This window comes from Aquarana catesbeiana, linkage group LG01 (genome assembly GCF_042186555.1).
Source record: "Aquarana catesbeiana isolate 2022-GZ linkage group LG01, ASM4218655v1, whole genome shotgun sequence".
Lineage (NCBI taxonomy): Eukaryota > Metazoa > Chordata > Amphibia > Anura > Ranidae > Aquarana > Aquarana catesbeiana.
This window is the reverse complement of record NC_133324.1, coordinates 949,731,858-949,745,539: the sequence shown is the minus strand read 5'-3', so window position 1 is coordinate 949,745,539 and position 13,682 is coordinate 949,731,858. Positions and strand designations below refer to the sequence as shown.

General features: G+C 43.2%; 1 protein-coding gene across 2 annotated transcripts in view; it reads right to left on the bottom strand.

Annotated features, from left to right (window-relative positions):
• The window catches only part of LOC141121560 (von Willebrand factor A domain-containing protein 5A-like), a 70,767-nt gene that overhangs the window by 53,982 nt on the left and 3,103 nt on the right, over positions 1–13,682 (bottom strand). For both annotated transcript variants that reach the window (XM_073611205.1, XM_073611197.1), the window contains exons 2-7: positions 13,144–13,211; positions 11,330–11,532; positions 9,982–10,204; positions 7,897–8,066; positions 7,482–7,623; positions 2,624–2,793 (exon numbers count right to left, since the gene is read on the bottom strand). In XM_073611205.1, the coding sequence (XP_073467306.1) occupies positions 2,624–2,793; positions 7,482–7,623; positions 7,897–8,066; positions 9,982–10,204; positions 11,330–11,532; positions 13,144–13,211 (976 nt within the window). The remainder of the gene's footprint in view (positions 1–2,623; positions 2,794–7,481; positions 7,624–7,896; positions 8,067–9,981; positions 10,205–11,329; positions 11,533–13,143; positions 13,212–13,682) is intronic.

Genomic DNA, 13,682 nt, shown 5'->3' with positions numbered 1-13,682 from the left:
GTGCGATCAAGCATCTTTATGCAATCCAGCATCTTTATGCAATCCAGCATCTTTATGCGATTTTAGGCATTTCTGCGCAAACAAGCACTGTAAGGTGACCCAGCATCCTCATGCGACTATGTAAAACACATGTAAATCCATACCAACAGAAAATGTATCTTTATGTGATCAACAAGAACAGGTTCTGTTACTTGTTTTGCCTACATGATGTACACTCCAAACTCATGTACTTTATGCAAACATGTGGACTAGTAAAGAAGAAATTATTCTCCGCCAACGTGCGTTTCCGCAATCATGCGATTTAACTGTTTGTGCGTTAGCAACAGTGCGCACCAGCAACTGTGCATCCCAGCAGTCGTGCATTTGGCTAGCTTGTAAGCAAGCACCTGCATGAGGATCCTGTGGAGGTTTTCTAGCCTCATGATCAAGCATCTTTATGCGATCAAGCCTTTCTGCGTGACCATGCGACTAGGAGAAAAAAAAAACCAAGGTTGCATGCATCTTTATGTGACCGTGTATCTTTAAGCGATCCTGTCACCTTATGTGATCATGCGTTCTTATGTGATCAAAAAACTAAGCATGTTTTGTGCATATATATATATATATATATATATATATATATATATATATATATATATTTATTTTTTTAACACAAACATGTCCAAACATGCATTTTGCACACACATGACTGTGTATCTTTATGCAACCGGTTTATTTAAGCAGGAACCTTGCGTTTAAGCAGCACCTGTGCGTTTCAGCAGCAACTGTGCGATCTAGCACTGTGAGATCCAGCCACTTTGTATTTCAGCATCTGTGCATTTTAAGCAACTGTATGATTTCAGCAACTGTACATATCAGCATCTGTGCGTACTAGCAACTGTGTGATTTTAGCAACTGTACATTTCAGCATCTTTGCGTACTAGCAACAGTGCGATTTTAGCAACTGTACATATCAGCATCTGTGCATACTAGAAACTGTGCGATTTTAGCAACTGTACATATCACATCTGTGCATACTAGAAACTGTGCGATTTTAGCAACTGTGCATATCAGCATCTGTGCGTATTAGCAACTGTGTGATTTTAGCAACTAAGCATATCAGCATCTGTGTGTATTTAGCAACTGTGCAATTTTAGCAAGCAAGCACCTGCTCAACTGCAGTTGGTCCTATACTTACACCTGTAGGATACCAAGCACATATGCACTACGCTCAAACCTTTCAAACATGTAATATAACAACATGCATTTCAAAACTGCAAACACGTATATTATGCTGTTCATGCCCACAAGCAGATAATGACACTTTTAAAGTGAACTGCTAATTATCCAGGGGTGTATCTACTACAGCTTGTACATGCCCCATGGATAGGTAGAAAATATGCAGCATGTAATCATGACTTGTCTGTACCTATTCCCAAGCTGGCACTTACACACTCACGGCCCACTGTTCTGTCTCCAAGGCCGTCCGAACTGTCAGCACATGGTAATGGCTGCACTTGTTCTTAATGTATAAAATAACAATAGGCTAGGAGCAAATCTGCACCCTCTAGTGGCTGGGGAAAAACAGCGGCCTGCCTGAGCCAGAGTACAAGCATGATAGAACAGCACACTGCTCCCAGTGGCCACCGGGAAACAGACAGATCGCTCACTTAATAGAGACACTGCAAACAAATGCAGACTCACCATTCCTCGCTGCAGGGTACTGCTGGAATATCACAGCGACCCAATCTTCACCCATCACGGCGGGTTGGTGTCATGCCAGACCTTCAAGGATGGGGTCCCCTCTGTACGTAGGGTCCACTGCCTTGGGCCATGTATAGCGCCCTGCCAGAGCAAACCTGTGGTATAGCAGTGTGACCAAGGTGCTGGATCTTAGGGCCCAGCTCTCCTAAGAGAAGCATTATGGGCAAAACCTCGTTCTTCGGTATCGAGACGTCAGGTACCATCCACTTTAGCTTTTGTTTTGGCTCTTTGAATGGATCCGATAGCGTAGCTCCATGACCCTGTTCAGGCCATCTAGGAGCACTCTTTAACCGTGACCAACACCTTAGACACTGGCGAAAAAACGAAGGTACTCCCTGTAGGGGAGGGGTTATATAGGGAGGAAACTTCCTGTCTAATTGATTACACCAGTGTCCAGCACCTGAAGGTGAGATATAACCCACTTAGTAATTACTATGAGCCTCTGTGTCCCGTGATGTACGATAAAGAAACTTGTCATTTATATGACTGGACGCTTTAAATTCACACAAGTTCTACTGTGACAAATCAAGCCCAGGTTTAATGAACTTCTCCAAATATTGCCATATGTGCTTAGTTTAGTGGCTCCAACAGGGTGGTTCATCCTCAGGAAGGCTCTACCTACCTGGCTTCAGCTCGATGTCTTGTGCTAATTATAGAATTAGTGGCACCAGAGGTGCTAAATATTGAACCTATAGGATGCTAAGTGCAACAGAGGTTATGCTGAGCACTAAAGGCACTTACATAAGGGACAACCCATGTCCCCCTGATGCTAAGTGATTGTTTTTCCTAAATGTACAACTGCTTAGTGTTTACAACAGAGGTCCTGAAACACTTCTTCATTCCGTCAGACTTAGATGGTCAATTTGGGCAATTTACTGACCCTGGCACTATGAATCCTCTGTGGGGCATTTGGCTCAGAATTCATTGAACATTCCATACTGCCAGACCGGTCCACGAGGAAAATAAACTCGCCGCAATTGGACTGCTCCTGTCCAGCTGGGAAACTCGGGTAGAAATTCAACATGGCCATTGACTCCGCCATAATGGACCCTACAGAACACAAGGAGAAAATAAGATTGTAACAAAGAGACTGAGAAAAATATGATTCCAGCATTTCCAGAAAAGCTTTTACAGAGGCCACTGAACTATTTTAATGGCCTTCGCCCCATCACAGACTGTTGTTATTACCTGCAGATTTGTGTCTTTCACCAACAGAGTCATTTAGGGGTGGGTATATTTACCTTCTTCTGCCATATTTTAACAACCCCTCAGTTGCTCTGGGCATTGGTTTCCCTGAATCCTCCAGGCAATGGATCTACTCCAGCAACACAGGCCTAAAAATAAATTACATTCCTTGAATGGCACAAAACCCCTTCCAATTTTCTTCAAAACGAATACAAGTTCCGTACCTCCGAACTCTTTCAGTACCTCCTGGAGAAACACTCCAAGACACAATCCAAAAGCCCAATGGTGATTTTGAAGTTTTAAAGAGGTGTAACAGACATTTCACATACAGAACTTGAACAGAGCACAAAAATTAAAGACTGGCTTTTGGTTGCACCTCGGATCTTTGTTTCAGGAGCTGCAGAACAATGGGTGGACTAGCTCATAAATTGGTGGGAATTCCCTGAATCAATTGTTTCTGGAACAGAGTCTGTCAACAAATATATATACTGTATATAAAATATAATGAAATATATACTGCACTGGGCGTGATTAGAGATGTGCACGACAGAAAACATTTTTTAGTTTCAGATTCATTCATTAAGTTAATCATTTTGTTTTGTCATATTTGTTGTGTTAGAATAATTTATTTTTGGAATTTTTTTCATATATTCTAATTCATTTCGTATATTTGTTATTTTCAAATCGATTCGAAACTTGACATTTTTCAAATCGATTTGAAATTAGAATTTGGGAAGACGGCTATATTTGTTCTATTTTATTAAATTCTGTTCTAATCTAATAAATGTTTTTCTATTCTATTCTATTATATTCTACTTTTTCTGTTCTATTGTATTCTTTTATAATCTATTCTATTTTCTTATTTTCTATTCTGTTTTATTACATTCTATTTTATACTATTATTTTTTATTCTATTCTATTTTATTCTTTTCTATTCTATTCAGGAGCCTTAGTAAGGATCATCATCATATTTCATTTGTATACCTTACTGTATTTATTGCATTATGTTTCCATTTCAAATTCAAAATAATATTCGATATGGATAATCCTTTTTAATATAATTTATTTTGGATTTGTTGGAATTCATTACTATTGTGATTCCGAAATTCGGATACATCCGAATCTCCGAATAACGAAAATTTTGTCTGAATATTGATTCTTAACAAAACGAATGGCACATGTCTAGATCCAAATGCATCCCTAACAGTACATATGTAAAGCCTTATTCAACCTTAATTCAATGAGGGTGTACAATTAAAGCATTTGTTACCCTAAAAAGAAATAAAATGTATCCTGTTCCTTTAAAGCATGTTATACAGCACAGCACAGTGCTTGTGCTATGTCATTTGGCCCCCTGTATCACCTGAAATACCTGTCTGATCCTGCCTGGTTCTGCCCCCCCCCGTAAACTGACCACGGTTTATCATGACTGCTGAGCCCTGACACCGTGGTCACTTTACATGCCTCTGTCATCCGCAGCTCTCCTCTCTGCTCTCCTGTGTCCTCCTCCCCCCTTCCTCCCTGCCTGTCAGCTCCATGTCAGGGCCCACCACCCCTCCTTCTGCAGAAATAACTATCATAACTTTATATAATCCTGTTTGTTCCCTAATGCTGTGTGCCCGTCTGTGTTTCATAAAAAATAAGCTGTGTATATCTGATTTCATAGCGCTGCTCAGCGCTCATGTGACCGGCCGGCTTTTTCCTCTCTCCTCCTCTTCCCCCAGACTGACGTCAGCGAGGGATTTTCAGCCCCTCCCGCTCTAGCTGTCAGATCGGGAGAGGGGAAAGCCGCCGGGCACGTGAGCGCAGTGCGGCACTCTGAAATCAGGTATACACAGCTTTATTTTTTATAAAACACAGAGACAGGGGCACACAGCATTAGGGAACAAACAGGAAATAAATAAAGTTATGACAGTGGCTTAACAACCACTTTAATCAAATCAGTCTTCATTCTTTTTCATGGCAGCCAAACAAACCCTGGACAAGGCCTGTTGCTCCGATACGCCAACAGTCATGGTTAAAATGGCATGGTATCTAGCAAATGAGATCGACTTCTGTCCAGCCATAGTGACCATAAATGGGTCAAAATTTGTCCAGTCCCTGCTGAACCAGCCAAATTTAGATCCATATATCGCAGGTGGTCAGACACTATAGCTGGCTTCTGTGTTCTTCACCTATAGAAGCCCCCTTACCCATAAGGCAAGCAGGCCTACATAATGCTATAGTGCCTGGCCACCACACCCGGTAGAGCTGCACGATTCTGGGAAAAATGAGATTTACGATTTTTGGCTTAGAATAAAGATCACGATTCTCGCGGCGTAACATCATCTTTCACATTATACAAAAAAATTGGGCTAACTTTACTGTTTAATGAATTTAAAAAAAAAAACTAAAGTGCAAATACAGTGTGACATAAAATATTGCAACAACCATCATTTTATTCTCTAGGGTCTCTGCTAAAAAAAAAAAATATATATATAGATATATATATATATCTATATATATAGATATATATATATAGATATATATATATATATATCTATATATATAGATATATATATATATGTTTGGGGGTTCTAAGTAATTTTCTAGCAAAAAATAATAATTTTAACTTGAAACCAACAAGTGCCAGAAAAAGGTTTAGTCTTTAAGTGGTTAAACTGCCCTCACCTACAGACCAAAGTTAATTCCTTTGATCTAAAGAACAAAATGTTACAATGTTTATAGTTAGCTCAGCCACTGAGGAATGTTGTGAAACTTGGCAGACTACCTGTTTCTTTTTTTTTTTTTTTTTGACAGCTGTCGGCTTGAGCAGAGAACTCTGCATAAAATCTGGAAAGTTTCTTGATAAGATCGCGAGGGGGAAAGAATCGCGATCTGGATTCTTAACGATTAATCATACAGCTCTAACACCCGGGCAGGTGAGAACTGAGCAAAGAAAACTTGCAGTTGGGCAGACAGGTGGAGTGGTTCAATGACAGTCCAGGTACAAGGCAGGCAAGGTTCAGAGTAATCAGGGTCCCATTCGTAGTCAAAAGGCAGGCAGAGTTTAGAGAATAGTCTATATCTGATCTGAGGTCATAAACAGGAATCCAAACAGTAGAGCAGGACACACAGACAGAGAGCTTGAGCACGTATTACACACGCTATCACAAGCCAGAGACTGCTGGCTTGGCTGGCTAAAATCAGGTTTGGTCTCCACCCAGAGACTGGCTGCATCAATCACCTTGCAGGTGGACAGACAGGGAGAATGCTTCCTAGTCCAAACCAGGATGCTGGAACCAGCAGCTGTGATGGAGCAGGAGCACCACACACTCCTGACAAGCGGGCTTAAGAACAAGGGTTGTTATAGAAGGTGTTTCCTGTTTAATACAGAACCAGTTGTATGGATATACATATCATTATTTGTCCCCCGCATGTGGGTGCAGCTACAAAGGACCCCAAGGGAAGAGTATCTGTCAGCGTTCATTACCAACTGCAAACTGGTAGGATCTTGTCCTACAGATTAGTGTACAGTTCTGGCTCTAAGTGAAACACAAAACTGCTATGAGAAAGGTTCAATGAACTCCATTTGTAATACAGTACAGCAGTGTTTGCTATAAACCCATACTGTAAGCAGCACTCCACTTTGTTTTTTTGCTGAACCACAACAAGCTTTATTGGTATCAGACTGGATCAGACAGACTTGAGGCGTAACTATAACCTTCAGGGCCCCGATGCAAGAAATCATGAAGAGCCCCCCTGGCCCTTCCCATTGATCCTGGGGCCCTTTGCTCCCATCGTGGTACCCTTTATTATGGTCCCGCGGTGGCCCACATTCCTGCCATCTTGGGGTCCCCCCACGGTGGCGAAATGCCAGAGCCCAGTTGCAAATGCGACCTTTGCGACCTTGGTAGTTCTGCAACTGCTGTCAGTTTTTTATTTCTTTTTTTTGTTATTATTTTAGCAGAATTTGGAGGAATCAGTGCCCTCCATTTCTTTCCTGCACCCGCTAAATGTCAGTGGGAGGGACAAAAAGGGAAGCAGGCATTCAGCGTCTGCATGGAAGGATTGGTTCCTCTACATGCTGCTTTCTCTGCCTCCCTCCTATCCAGGCATACGGGGGGGGGGGGGGCTGCATGGGTCCCCTGGAGCAGGGGGCTGGGTCGCAATGGCACGTACGCCCCTGAGACAGACATTCTCTCCACTGTCTTATGTGACTTCACTCCTGACACTTTTCACCCAATTTTCTTAATCGCAGGTCAGCTACGCCCATTGCGTGAAATGCATCAGCTGGCAGAGTCCCATCCGATGGTGGAGAGAATGTCTGCCTGACCTGATCTGGTATCAATAAAGCTTGTTGTGGTTCAGCAAAAAATCTGAGAAGGCTGATCCCCGAGAGCCTTGTTCACCCACGGCAGGATGTTGCATATGTTTACCTGGAACAGTGTCATTTACGTTCATGTGTAGCATTTGTTGTAATGTGGACTTTGGCACAAAGGAGCGCTTTTACTGTAACAAGTCATTATACTGGGACGCAGATCACTAGATGTCATGTTAGTTTATTTTGTCACCTGATGGCGTCGGTCCGGATTCCTGGGCGGCGTCTGTAGCTCCAAGCCCCGCCTCTACAATAACGCTGGGTTTGTTCACATCCATATAATAAGCCAATAATTCTACATCTCGATCAAACTTGTGACCCTCCGCCAGTGACACCTACAAAATGTGAAATAACATAATTGTAAGTAATCCATCATCTTCAGTTTATTGAGGGGTGACATGAACACATGAGAGGACTGCAAAATTATAACAAAGGAGCTCTTTTTCGAAAAGAAAACTTATTTTGTCATTTTCTTTCATGACATACATACAAGAATTGACACATCATGTGATTGTCACTAATCCCGTCATTGTGTAGTGGAATGTTGTAGATCTCCTATGTAGTCCACAAAAGAAATGAGCCTTCATACTATTTTGTGTCTTGCTCACCTTGGCGCTGGTCTTGTCACTATCCGTGTACTCCAGGGGGGTGATGTTACATTTGGACTCGATCTTGGCGATGCCGTACGTGGACTGGAAGTGAGCGTTCAGGCTCAGCGTGTACGGGATCTCACCAATCGGCACCTGAGGACGTGTGGCTGTTATGCTGACATCGTGATCTAGAAGACATAAAAAATAGAAATATTTCACTGTTCAAAGTGCAGATCAGCCTCTGTAGGGAAAACAGATTTCCAGAATCAAGAAAGGACCAGGGTGTGTGGGAAACCCCCCTGTCTCTAAACCGACCCCCCAAAGCAAAAATATCTCCCTCAGTCAACACCCTCTCCCCCAGCAAAGATTCCTAATTATGAAGAAAATCTCCCTTCCTCCAATCAAACTCCCTCCTAGAAGCAAATCCCTGCCATTAACCATTCCCTGTAAACTTCTCTACAAGAAACTCCCCCCTCCTCCAAAAGCAAATCCACCCCTTTCCTTAACCCCCCACCAAAAGAAACTCCCCAGGCTGGAATTCTCACTTCCTCTTTCCCAAAACAGAAAATTGATGCCTCCCCACTTACCAGACCTCAGATTTAGGGCACAGAAGTAGGAAACTTTCCGCATCCCCAGTTTCCCTTTGGCTGTGTCATATGATACCTCAAGGAGGAGTCTAGGAGTTCCCTCAACCGTGCACTGTCAATTGTCGGCATCTGAGGCCTCGCAGTAATTTCATGCTTTTCAGGGAGACCCCTTAATAAACTTGAGGGGATGGGGCACAATAGAAGGGGGGCTGGCTGCTGCCCTCCGAAACTCTGATTGCTTCTACTGTGCTGATGCTGAGGCTAAACAGCAGGGACACTGTCTGGGCATTTTGCCAGAATGCTCTGGGGGGGTTTAAACACCCCTGACCCCCCTTATCTACGACCCTGGGGGGAGTAATAGTTCCCTATTGTTACTATGAGTGGGAAATATAGTGCCCCATCATTAGTGTCTGTGGGAGAAATAGTGTCCCAACGGTGTCAGGAATAGTGTTCCATCATTGATGTCAGTGGCAGTAACTAGGCCCCACTGTTGCTGACAGTGAGGGGGAATAATGCCTCAAGGGCCAGGTAAAAGCATGCAAAGGGCCGCATCCAGACCCCAGTCCACAGTTTGGAGACCACTGCTCTAGATAACTAGAGCCAGGTTACATCCTGGTTGCAGCTAGAAGGACCAAGCTAAAGAGTTTTGACATAGTACAGAGGGTCCTCATATCATTGCACTGTGCAACTGGAGTATCCCACAGCTCCCTTCATCCCTATCCAAGTTTAATCAGCAATAAATCTACAAAAGACAAACCCCTAGACTGCTTAGTGAGCCATGGAGTGACTGTTGCTGTGTACCTATCTGCCGCTGCCATAACTGGGGAAAGAACCAGGGTCACAAACCAGCATCCCTTTCAGGGGTGAAAGCTACAATAATGGAGTCCAACAGTTCTAATAAATATACTGTAGTAGTTTTCAATACTCTGCCCATAGCATACTCATAATTAGTCTTCAGAGATAGGGTCCTACCCAAAGGTTGTGCCACAGCTCTAAGGTAGTACTGTTTACTGTGGCAAACTAAGACAGTACCCTGGAAAGCACCACAAGCAAAGCCCAGTGGCTGAAGTTCACATTAGCCACATCAGTGGAGGACACACCAATCTGAATAGCTGCATAAAGGGACAAGCTCATGCAGTATATATATTAAGTCTTGATTAAAGCAAAAAAATATCTTAAAAAACAAAAAATATGGCTAATCTACCCTACTGCACACAGAAGTTCTGGTATTTAAAGCTCAAGTATCTAAAATTCAATTGGCTGGGTTTAGTGCTTCAGTTACAATATGGACAGCAGACAAGGTCCCGTGTAAAACCGGGGTCTATGATGCACAAGGCTCCACAGGTACACAGGAACTAGATTAAAGGCTAACACAAGGTTCTTAGTGTCTGCACTTGTTGCTTTCGAAACATTTTAGGTCAGGTCAAGTTCACTTTAGGGTTAGTGTTCCTTTCAGAAGAGCAAATAAAAGCATTACATTGAAAAAAAAAACAACTGCACTGCTTTGTGCTTGTACCTTTTGGGGTGTATCTCGGGTTGAGGATGGCCGGGAGTACAAAACGCACAGCTCCATCTGCCTCCACTGGCAACTCCCGCACATATTTTAAGGTGACCTCGGCCTCCTGGCCAGGAGGGAGATTCCCAACACTGCAGCTAAAGATGTCTGCCGAGCTCTCATCTTCCTCCAGGAGGAAGGCTTGTTCACCTCGGCTGATGGCTTCATCATAGGTTTTGTGAGCCTGGAGAAGAGTAGGAATAGCAGTGAACCTGTTACTTTTCTGCAATTTAAACACTTTTACAGCAATTTAGATCTGTGAATATGATCTATGTACACAGTTTCTATTATATATATATATATATATATATATATATATATATATATATATATATATATATATATATATAGTACTGATCCAGCTATGGTGTCTTATAGTGTACTGTACGGCAATATTTGCATTACCAAATTCCAGCTAACTCTACGATTTGTGTCTAGCTTTTCTGTTGATTCTCCCAAAATAGAAAGAAAGCAACAGCCAACGCCTGACTGTGACTGAAGATCACAAAACCTGATATACAAGATCTGAGAGATAACTCTACGATTTGGATGTTTGCTGTTGATTCTCTCAAAACCTGATATACATTGGAAGATCTGTAGATACTTCAGCCAAACTGGTGACCACACATTCTATATCTCATCTACAAAGCAACATGGACAAATGGTAAGAGTACATTACTATTCAACCATCAATTGGCAGAGCCCTTTGTGGGCAGTTTACAGCCTTGGCCATAGAAAGGTGACCAAATGATTGTACTACATGCCTAAGAATGTATACTTATAATCCAGTTTAAATAAAAGCCTAATGCCCCGTACACACGGTCGGACATTGATCGGACATTCCGACAACAAAATCCTAGGATTTTTTCCGACGGATGTTGGCTCAAACTTGTCTTGCATACACACGGTCACACAAAGTTGTCGGAAAATCCGATCGTTCTGAACGCGGTGACGTAAAACACGTACGTCGGGACTATAAACGGGGCAGTGGCCAATATCTTTCATCTCTTTATTTATTCTGAGCATGCGTGGCACTTTGTCCGTCGGATTTGCGTACACACGATCGGAATTTCCAACAACGGATTTTGTTGTCGGAAAATTTTATAGCCTGCTCTCAAACTTTGTGTGTCGGAAAATCCGATGGAAAATGTCCGATGGAGCCCACACACGGTCGGAATTTCCGACAACACGCTCCGATCGGACATTTTCCATCGGAAAATCCGACTGTGTGTACGGGGCATAAGAGTTTATAATCATGTCATGTGATAATGTAATGTGTTTCTCTTGTTCATCTTGTAATCCTCATTACCTCCTTCTTCTCCTGGAGGTCGGCTACAATCTTCTTCCCCTCTATTGTGGCCTCAAAGCTGTAGACAGCAGAGTCTTCATCCATGGGGAAGACAAAGACCGCTTCCACCGCCTTCTCCTCCTTGTTCTTATACTTGAGAGTTGCTGATACATCCGCCACAAAGCCTTTCACCTGGACGTCAACCCAGATCCCCTGTAGAGGGACTAGACACACACACAGGAGAATAAGAAAATTATATCTGGTGTCCAGTAACTTGAGCTGTATTTCTAGTGAACACTTAGGAGATGAATACTCTTTAAAAGTACTGTCCAATCAAGACAGGGACCAGGAACACAAATACCAAATTACCAATTAGGAGATAAGGGATTTCCAACTCTGTGCTTAGTTTGGCTCAGGGGTCTCCAACTTTTTTAAGTTTGAGGACCACATTTTGGATGTTAAAAAAGTTTGCTAGACAAAAAAAATTCTTAAAAGGAGTTCCCTTTACATCCAGGAGTGCCCATCAGAGTATCTCCTTACATCCAGGAGTGCCCATCAGAGTATCTCCTTACATCCAGGAGTGCCCATCAAAATCTACTCTTACATCCAAGAATATCAATCACACTCACCCTACACATCCAGGAGTTCCCATCAGGAGGACTGGGGGGAGGATTATGGCTTGCTGGCAGTCTCCATATTATGATACACAGACCCGTGCTTCCAATGCCTGCCAGCTAAATTATTTTTATAGACACTTGTTGCGGGCCTGATAAAATCTTGTAGTATATATAGTAAGCTGTTCTCACAGCCTTTTCATTGGCCAAAGAACAAGCAGCAGCACACAGAGTCGTCGCTCTCACTGATAGGTGCTTCCTGCCAGCACATGTGCACTGCAGCAAGGCCACATTGACTTAGCGTGATGGCCCTCACTATCTCCGTCTAAGAGCTACTGGTCTGAGATGACCGACAGCGATCAGCTAACACACTCCCTGGTAGCAACAGCACTGGCATGATGGTATACTCAGGGTGTGATGTACCACATCTGAGTTGAACTCCAACTGCCCATCAAGAATTGAATATTGTGTGACACAATGATGTCTGTGTAGTCGGCTTCTACACTAAGATGGTCTTGCAGTCACCATGACAGGTGGAATATATTATATCCAAAGGTTTATTTTCTTCTTTCTGCACTACTAAAATAAACCAAAGCACATAGCACAAGCTAGAGAAAGAGGTAAAGGGTCACATTAAAGAAGGAATGAGTGTCAGAATATAAAGATTATAGCGGTAACTCTACAACAATACTCTAGCAACAGCTTAAAGAACAATTCCAGCTATGGCAATTTTTACATAGTTACATTGTTCAAGCTTGGACCAATGTAATTATGCATATATAATATCTGTGAGTTTCCTCTAGAGTCTGGAAACCCCTACATTAAGCATCGCTGCTACAGAGATCTCCAATAGCTTCCATGTCCCTGCTGCATTGTGAACACAGGAGGCCGTCCATATGGCATGAGCGAAATTTAAAGAAATTCTTTGCATCTTCTCAGGGAATGCAAAAGATTCTCTAATTGGATGTGGTGGAGAGCATGACTTCCCATCTTTCCACTTTGTGCATTCATTGAGAAAATGCAAAGCAATCTCTGAATGGTGCCAGTGCCCAGTGGCCAACCTCCTGTGCTCAGAATGCAGCAGGGCGGCTGCTCAGCAAGGGCCCCTAAAGCTAGTGGAGATCACTGTAGTATCGGTCTCTACTACAGTGATTTCCAGCTTCCAAGCGGATCCCACGGGGGGGTGCTTATACTGTAATTTGCCATTGCTTGTACACTCACCTGGCTGGCGGGAAGCCACGATGATGAGGCCACAACATGGAGGAAATGGCGGCATTATTGAAGGTTGTCTGAAAGGAAATGAAAGATACAAGTGTCAGATTCTATGGCTGCAGCCCGAGTGACATAATACAGACTACCCCCAGGGCTCTCTTCCCTCCTTTACCACTTATTGCGCACTATTAGAAGCATGCATTCAGCTATGAGAACATGAGGCAGGGGCATATGTACAGGGGTCGCCATTGCGACCTGGTCCCATGCTCCAGGGGACTCGTGCGCCCCGTATGCCTGGATAGGAGGGCAGTGGGGGTGGCACTGTATAAAGGAATGTAGCTGCTGAATGCCCGCTTCTCCTCCTCTCCCTCCCGTAGATATTCAGCAGCTGCAGGAGGGAAATGAAGGGCATCAGTTCCTCCACATGCAGCTTTTGCAACCTACATATCCATGTCCTGCTGCCGCGGACCCCTGTGTGCTTCCCTCTGTCATTTACCAGCCTCTTCTTTGTCTTAATGAATAGAGTCAGTGATCGATACCAATCACTG